Raw genomic sequence first — 9,328 nt, forward strand, 5'->3', positions numbered from 1 at the left:
TATAATAGTTTGGGATTCCCAGCTATGTTGTACTAAATATTTGCATTTGTTCTTTGTTTCTCTTTTTATCTTTCTGTCTCAGGCTCCAGGGTGTCCAGACCTCAGTATTTTATCTTTCATGGGAGGATTCCATGGAAGGACCATGGGTACGTTATATACAATTTTTCAACCTGTACTTTATAGTTCCATGTTTTTGTGTTATGTGACCAATTGGGACAACAATTTTTGAGATGTGTCCAGTATAAAGCGAGCGCACTGCAGTCAGCAGCAGTGAAACAGGGCTGCAATGTAAAGTACGTCGACTAAAGTGCTTGTTTTTGCAACTGACAGGCTCAGATTATTATCGTAAGTGTCTGATAACACTGTGGAAAGGATCCCTACAGAGTTAGACCTTTAAAGAGTAAGACTTAACTAGAAACATGCACTATATCGCTCTCGTCAACGCCACCAGACCCCATTGACAAAAATAGTAATTTTACCTTTATGGTATACCGCTGCCTCAATCGGCTAGTTTGTGTTATTATATTTTTTTATGCTTTAACACCAAAGTCACAACACAAACAAACTAAACGACAGAGGCAGCGGAATACCAACAACTCCTGTGTTCTGTGAGGTAAAATCACTGTTTTTATCAATGGAGTCTGGTGGCTTCAACAATAGCGACAGTGTTTCTGGTTTCACGGCAAACAACCATTAAGAGTTATTATTGCCACATTGTAGGTCCATGGCTAACGCAATGCTTTTGCCTTTTTAAGGTTGCTTGGCAACGACACACTCCAAAGCAATCCACAAGCTGGATGTGCCGTCATTAGACTGGCCGATCGCCCCGTTCCCTAGACTGCAGTACCCACTGGAGGAATTTACCAGAGAGAACGCACAGGAAGAGGCTCGCTGCCTGGAGGAGGTAGGCTGTGTGTGTGCAGGGGAGCGTGTGCACGTGCACAGAAAGTACAGCTGTTAAAAGGCATAAATGTAGAATTAAACTAAGTCTCAATGTGGAAAACGATTTACAGTAAAAGTAACATTAGTATGCATGTCATCCACTCCAGTCCAGCGATTGTTCATACCATAGCCGCGGGGTGTCCTATATTTTCAGATAAAAGACAGCTTACTGATTGCAGCCTCTAGACACCACTTTATCTGAGCAGTTCACTGGAGCTGTTGCTTCTGTAGATGCAATCATACCAAATCTAAAAAAACAGTAGGAGTGATGTCTGGGTTTCCTGTTTTATTTTTCTAACTGATACAGACATTTGAAGGCATTATGAAATGTGAATGTCTTCAGGACAAAGTGCAGTTAGCCTGTAGGGTGATTTTCATCTGGCCGTTTGTTAAATAAAGACAGAACTGGAGCAGAAACTTAAAGTCACAGCAGTATTTTGGTTTATTGAATTGACTGAAATAATGAACTTGTGTGTATTGACTTTATGAGTTAAATACTTAACGTACCACGGCTATGGCACATCTAACTGTGTGTGTGTGTGTGTGTGTGTGTGTGTCTCCAGGTGGAGGATCTGATCATTAAGTGGAGGCAGAAGGGGAAGCCTGTGGCAGGGATTGTAATTGAACCAATCCAGGCTGAAGGTGGAGATAACCACGCCTCCCCAGACTTCTTCAGAAGTCTCCGCAACATTGCACGCAAGGTAACAGTTATCACTATGGCAACAGATCCTTGAAAAGACTTTAGCTTGTTGTGCTCATTCTGCGTTACCCCTACTTGGGCGTACTGCTATACTGGTTTACAGGTGAAGTGATTTAACACTGATTATTCTATTCAATTCCTTTTTATTTATATAGCACCAATTCATTATTATCAAGTCAGTGATTTATTAGGCAGCGAGTGAACATTTTGTCCTCATAGTTGGTGTGTTGTGGCCAAATTGTGATCAGTTGACGACTGGATCAGAGCATCTCCAAACTGCAGCTCTTGTGGGGTGGTCCCGCTCTGCAGTGGTCAGTCAGTACCTATCAAAATTGGTCCAAGGAAGTGAAAGCGATGAACCTGTCTGGTCTGATGAATCACATATTCTTTTACATCACATGGATGGCCGGTTGGGTCTGCGTCCTTTACCCGGAGAACACATGGCACCAGGATGCACTATGGGAAGAAGGCAAGCTGGGGGAGGCAGTGTGATGTTTTGGGCGATGTTCTGCTGGGAAACCTTGGTTCCTGACATTCATGTGGATGTTACTTGTACCACCTACCTAAGCATTGTTGCAGACCACATACACACTTTCATGGAAATGGTATTCCCTGATGGTAGTGGCCTCTTTCAGCAGGATAATGCGCCCTGCCACAGAGCAGAAATGGTTCAGGAATGGTTTGAGGAACACAACGAGTTCAAGGTGTTGACTTGGCCTCCAAATTCCTCAGATCTCAAATCCATTCGAGCATCTCTGGGATGTGCTGGACAAACGAGGCCGATCCATGGAGGCCCCACCTCGCAACTTCCAGGACTTAAAGGATCTGCTGCTAATGTCACCACAGCACATCTTCAGAGGTTTAGTGGAGTCCATGCCTTGATGGGTCAGGGCTGTTTTAGTAGCAAAGGGGGGACCTACACAATATTAGGCAGGTGGTCTTGATGTTATTGCTGATTAGTGTAAGTACTAATAATGGTTGAGCTTTTTGTGACTTTAACTTTATTTTACTTCCCTTGAACCAACATGGATTCAGGCTGCAGGAGAGTCATTAAACTTCAATGAGACGTACATATCACACACACACAGTGAGAAGCCATGGATCTGTCTACCTTGGTCACTTCCACATGTCTCCATCTGTTAACCTCTTATCTCCCCAGCATGGCTGTGCTTTCCACGTGGATGAGGTCCAGACTGGTGGAGGGTCCACAGGGAAGTTTTGGGCCCATGAGCACTGGGGCATGGACGACCCTGCTGACATTGTCTCCTTCAGCAAGAAGCTTCTGACCGGTGGCTTCTTCCACAAGGACGAATTCCAGGCTGATAAGGTTTGTCATTTGAAAACCTGTTTTCCACAATGACCACAGAACACATATTGGTGCTATTAGTCAAGTTTTATATGTTACAAGACACAAACACTCTAAAGCACTGTCAGTAGCATAGGAGGAATTTGTTGGGCAAGACAAACAACATACTGATGATCTAGCTATTCTTAGAGTTTCTCCAGGATTGGTGCTAAAGATTTCAAGTTTGTGCCGACTGTTGTGTTCGAGTCATGGCCCCATCATCTGGGGATTGTGAATGTGCTGAGCTGATGTAGTAGCAACCGTGCCAGAGCCACAGATATCCATTCATTACTGAAGTTTCTTCGATTACAAAGTGATGGTCAAAGAGAAAAGTCTAATATCTAAGATCTAATAGTTAGCCCAAAGGTCAGAGAATCACCAAAATCAGTAGAAATTCAAAAATCCATACCACATTTTTTGGCAGAAAACTCTTTGTGACGTCTTTCTCAGAGTGTTGTCATGATGTACAATGCTACACATACAAAGCTATATTATTTTTAGAACCGTAGATGTTTACTGTACATGTGGTCAAACATACACAGTAACATACGAGTGTTGCTGTCATTTTTACATGTAAAAGATGTTTAGAAGATCATTCATTTTTACTTACAGGCGCGCTTGTTTGTGTATCTGCTTTCTCTTTTTTCAGCCATACCGTATATTTAACACATGGATGGGTGACCCATCAAAGAACTTGCTACTGGCTGAGGTCCTCAATGTGATTCACAGAGAAAACCTTCTGGAGGAGGTGACCCGCTCTGGGAAAGCCTTGCTAAACGGCCTTTATGAGCTACAGGTAGTGTGTTTCTGTGTCTAGGTGTGCACATGTACACAGGTTTGTTTTAAGTGAACCACTTCAGCTAAGCATGAATAACATGATATTTTCTCGAGGCTGATTTTGTTATGCCAGACTTTCTGCTTTTCACGCCTAGAGAACTTACTGAGGCTGGTATCAGTTTCATAAAGTTTGAGTTTTGAGTATTTTATAACACTAGATACATTAACTTGGGTTGATAAACTATACTTGTTATTGTAAGTGTAAAAAACCCAAGTAATTTATCAAAACACCCGTTTAATAAAACATAAACTTGCAAGAGATTTTCCAGGTTTTAACCCACTGCTGGTTTCCACAGCCTTAGCGTGTTTGTTACAGCAAATTTTTAAGAGCAAGCTAAACCAAAAGCTGTTGGTATGTAGCCTAACCGTTTAGTTTAATTCAATTCAATTTTATTTATATAGCGCCAAATCACAACAACAGTTCGCTCTGAGCGCTTTTCATAAAAGAGCAGGTCTAGACCATTAGCCACAAATCTTTAATATTTGTCAAATTCTTATAGACTGTCTGGCTGAGACTACAGCCCCCACTCCCAAACTAGCTCCCCCTCCCTCTGCCAGCAGGACCTGTCAGGATGAATGATAGTGACTGATTTCTATGTTATACGCTCTTTTTGAACTTAAATATTATTTATTTTATTTAGTAATTTGCATTTGTTTTCAGGGAGATCAGTTTGAGTTTATGTAGCAACTTTGCCGCTCTAGAATATTTTGTTATATTAAAAATAGACAAACATTTTAATCCTATTCTGAATTTATTGCACAGCAATAAAAAAGAAGCAATAAGAATATTGATAAAGTACTTGATGGACTAACCCTCACTTCCACACTATTTATACTGCGGTAGCGACCACTTAAATATCTCTGGGTATGTTAGACTATTGTTGGCTAAGTTCTAAATCAGTGACCAAAGTTGATGAATGACAATATTTACTTGGATTTGTTGTAGTGTACTTGGATCATGCTTGGCATGAGTAGGAGCAAAATATGTGTGAACACCATGTGTGTCTTGTCCCCAGGCTCAGTACCCCGGCATATTGAGCCGAGCTCGAGGTCAGGGAACCTTCTGTGCCATTGATATCTGCGATGATGCAACACGCAACGACATCCTGCTCAAGACCAGAGACAAAGGTATGAAGTACATCACCGTTCATTCTTTTTTTCTTATTTGGGGGGTTGCCATTCATTCATTGTGGCCCGCTGTCGGTTTGAGTGGTTAGGGTATGGACTTCCTGACGTGGCCCCTGCTGAAGGGATGCACTGTACCAATGATCATGTCACGACGAAGGCTGAATTCAGACCAAATCTGGTGCTGCAGTGAAAACGCCAGGACTCCCATTCATTTAGAATGGGAGCAGTTGGCTTAGGCGGCTGCAGAGGATGCTGGAAAAAATACAGCGAGAATAGAAGCTTCCTTTGGTTTTTGTTCATTTGTTTGAAACGGAGAGAGAGAGAGACAATGGTGATCGAGCGTCCCAGAGAGTGAATAGGACAGGGAGCGCCGGTAGCCAGAAAGCAGATGAATCAGAGAAATTAATTCTCTGATTGTTTCACAGCAGTTATGTTCTAAAGCACAAACAAAGATGCACACCACTACACAACCCTGCGGCTATTCGCTGCAACGCCGGATTTGGATTGAATACAGCTTGTTGACTGATTGTCCTTTTCTTCCTCTGGCTTACTGTCGCCAGAGAAAAAAAACTTCTACTACAGGATATTTTCTTGTTAAATGTCAGAATCAGAAGGAGCTTTATTGCCAAGTAGTGTTTTACACATACAAGGAATTTGCTTTGATGTTAAGGTGCTACAGACAGACATCCAGCTGACATAAATAGATGTAGAAATATATAAATATGTAATAAACAAATGCAATAAGAATAGAGAAAAATAATACAACTGACAATATAAAAAAATTAAAATATAACTATCAATGGAACAACAACAATTTACAATTAACAACAAATTAACAACATACGTGCAATGTGATATTTACGTGTGCAGAGACGATTGTGTTATTTGGGGGGGTGTCAGTGGGGGGGCCAGGCCTTGTTGATGAGTCTAGCTGCAGACGGGTAGAAGACGTTTTTGTAGCGAGAGGTTTTGGTCCTGATGGACCGCAGCCTCCTGAGGGGGGTGTCTGAAGCAGTTGTGGCCGGGATGGGAGGCGTCAGCTGCAATCTTTCCTGCTCGCCTCAGTGGCCTAGAGGCTGATTTGTCACCAGATGGTGATGGAGGAGGTGAGGATGGACTCAATGATGGCGGTGTAGAAGTGCACCATCATTGTCTTTGGCAGGCTGAACTTTTTCAGCTGCCGCAGGAAGTACATCCTCTGCTGGGCCTTCTTGGTGAAGGAGGTGATGTTCAGCTCCCACTTGAGGTCCTGGAAGATGATGGTGCCCAGGAAGCAGAAGGAGTCCACAGTGGCAAGTCCACGACCATCTCCACTGTCTTCATAGTGTTGAGCTCCAGACTGTTCTGGCCGCACCAGGTCACCAGATGGCCACACCAGAGATGAGCAAGATGAGATGTGTAAATTACAGTGTAGATTTGGAATGCAGGTTGTACACAATCACTTTGATCCCTTTCATGGCTAATGTTTAAGGCCAATGCTATTAAACATCTGATCTACTGTGGCTCTACTCTTTCTTCTTTCCAATGTTCCAAATAGATTTTTTTGCAGTGTTAAAATGTGCTTTCCTCTGATTGGTGTCTGGAAAGCACATGCATGTCATTGAATTGTGTATATTCAGTAACAGTGTTTGTCATTGACAGGTGTCCTCCTGGGAGGGTGCGGGGACCGGTCAATTCGTTTCCGTCCAGCCCTGATTTTCAAGGAGTACCATGTTCACATCTTCCTCAACATCTTGAATGACGTGTTGGCACAGCACAAATAAATCATGACCCTGAAGGACCCTGACTGACACTACATGAGCCTGAGTTAATCCAGAGAGGAGGGAGGGAAACTCCAGACAGTCACAATAAGCACAATCCACATGATAACTCACACAGAAATCCCTTATATTACCTCTGTCAGGGCCAGTTGAGTTAATACCAGTGAAGACTGACCAATCTTTGTCTCCTTAGCCAGAAATGATAATGATGAAAGCCTCTTGCTTTTGCTGCCATAAAGATGTACCCAGAAAACCATTCAGAACAGGTGCCAGTGGATACTGTCGCACTGAGAATTTCATTGTTCATGTTTCCGTAAAGTAAATCTCTCAAACTCCCGAATCGTCCTCATCTCGATTCATGTTGTTACATGTAGTCTGACCCTACTAGTCGTACTCTGGAGGAAGTCATGACAGATTGTCCGTCGCCTTCTGTTTCACACCCTCTACTGCCTGAGAGTCAGAGGTCTGGAACAAGGCTAAAAGTGTGGATCGGTTCCTTTTAACGGGTAGCACAGCGTTAGCTAAATGTAAATAAGGTGTTGAAGATCCCAACTTTTAATTAACCTCACTTAATGGCTCAGTACAAACTCCTGCGTACAGCTTCTTTTAGTGCTCATATGTCGGCATCATCCCACCGCCTGACTCACAGTCACTGAAGTGATTGTAGTTGGCCTTTATGTTCGTTTTAAAAAGGCAGACGTATCAGTGGTGACTCTCTGTACGAACACACAATGAAGCTAAGATGCCAGCCTGCATGTCATTAGAAATGTCCTTGTTATGATTCTGACTGTTGTATTGCTGTTAATAGGAATGACTTTTCAGCTTGAAATGTTGTAGCCCAGAAAAGTTTTAATCATATATGGACCACAAAAGTGTCATAGATGACTTAGTGCCTGCATGTCACACAAATGTGCAATTTCTTTCTTTTTCTTTTTATGGGAATTTTAATTAAACAACAAATCTGAACACATTCACTTTACTCTTGAACAAGAGCTTCATATCAGTTGCCATTTTTGTTTCTCATTCACTTCACATTTAACGCCTCTGATTTGTGACAGAATTAAGCATAGAGTGGAAGTGGACATTTCCAGTTTGCTTTTTCAAGTTGTTTCGGAGGTGTTGATGAATGTTTGTGATATACATTACAGGGGCCCCTAAGGACAAAACATATGTAAAAAAAGCATTGAGAATCTTGAGTTGTTATAACAGGTAGCCACTCTGGCTCATTACTAGCCCTGTTAGGAACTGCCTCATCCACTGAAAACACACTTTAAAAACACTTCCGATGAAGCCTAAATCTCACCTTGTGTCACTTGTCCAAGTAAGCATTAAAGTGTGGAGCGCCTCATTGTTGGGCGCTAAGCCTTAATGGGCTCATTACTACCCCCTGAGGCCAAAGGGTGCCACTGGTACTTAATGAAACAGCAGTTGTAGTGGGGTTTTTTGCCCTTGAGGAACAACAAGGAGCCCATTCCACTGTCAAAAGCAAACTTTGACAAGCTACACAAAAGTGAGATTTATGCTTTATCAAAGTGTTTTCAGACTGTATTTTTTGAGAAAAGGCTTCAAGGATGAAGCTGGTTGGTTTAGCAAATGTATGTCTGGTTAACTTCCTTACCTCCGATGCCCAGTCTCCCATGCAGTGGATGAGACGGACCCAAACAGGGCTGGGTTGTTACCAAACTGTAGGTTGCTGTAGCTTTAAGCACAGGTCTGTCGAACAGGGTGGTCTATAAACACGTGGGATCATGAGTAATACATACAGTCTTAAACAACTTCACAACTTTTATAAATACTTGTGGAATTGTCATTTTTATTTTGTAAATTTGCTCAAGCTGATGGTCTCCTGATTCTGAACACCTCAGACCTTCATCAGTGTCTGTGAATGTTCCACGGAGCTTTTAGGCAAGTGTTAGGAATGTGTAGCAGAAAGTGTTACCACATTCATTTCTTCCTTTCTGATTATGAACTTACTACAATCTAATCTAAATATACATATGAATATATTTACGTCTTTTTACATTCATGTTGCAGAAATAAACCCTAATGTAAAGTATGTGTTACAGTTTGTTGCATATGAAGTACACTCAGTCTAACATATACATGAAGATTTAATGAAGTAAGCAGGGTCGGGTGGTACAGTGTCGAGGTTGAGCAATACGATGGTGATGATGACAAACCATGCCCGTCTCCTTGTCGGTGTCCATGATGACCTTTAAACATTTTTGACATTAACTATTTGCACTTGTGATCCGAGGTAGATCATTGTTGATGTAAGTTAATTAGATGGCTCTAACTGTTCATGTACTGTGATAAATAAATGCAGTTTTGAATAACTTAGTAGCGTTCTTATTTCTTGAGCATGAAAGCATATTTTTGACCTTGGGAGCAGTAATTTGACAAAAATGAATGAATAAATTATCTTCACTCAGGTTTCACTTACTAAGTATTTCCAGAGTTTTCAAGGACATAGCATCAGTGATCTAGTTAGGTAATCTAAGCTATAGCTTTTGGGAATGTTCTGATAATAATTTCCTAAGAAGATTCCTGGGAAGAATTTTGTAACTAAATACCAGGAATTTCTTTGAAAGGAAAGCTCAATTTAAAGCCAAGTAA

General features: G+C 41.7%; 1 protein-coding gene across 3 annotated transcripts in view; it reads left to right on the forward strand.

Moving 5' to 3' along the window:
* Positions 1-9,043, forward strand: part of abat (4-aminobutyrate aminotransferase) — a 31,850-nt gene extending 22,807 nt beyond the window's left edge. For all 3 annotated transcript variants that reach the window (XM_038739509.1, XM_038739505.1, XM_038739506.1), the window contains 7 exons: positions 83-146; positions 756-904; positions 1,506-1,643; positions 2,802-2,969; positions 3,637-3,783; positions 4,841-4,952; positions 6,594-9,043. In XM_038739509.1, coding sequence (XP_038595437.1) covers positions 83-146; positions 756-904; positions 1,506-1,643; positions 2,802-2,969; positions 3,637-3,783; positions 4,841-4,952; positions 6,594-6,715 — 900 coding nt within the window. In that variant the 3' untranslated portion in view covers positions 6,716-9,043. The remainder of the gene's footprint in view (positions 1-82; positions 147-755; positions 905-1,505; positions 1,644-2,801; positions 2,970-3,636; positions 3,784-4,840; positions 4,953-6,593) is intronic.
* Positions 9,044-9,328: the final 285 nt, after the last annotated feature.

The sequence above is a fragment of the Micropterus salmoides genome, unplaced genomic scaffold, assembly GCF_014851395.1.
Source record: "Micropterus salmoides isolate LMB-PRFRI ecotype aquatic unplaced genomic scaffold, ASM1485139v1 Ms_hic_scaffold_10, whole genome shotgun sequence".
NCBI classification, from domain to species: Eukaryota; Metazoa; Chordata; class Actinopteri; order Centrarchiformes; family Centrarchidae; genus Micropterus; species Micropterus salmoides.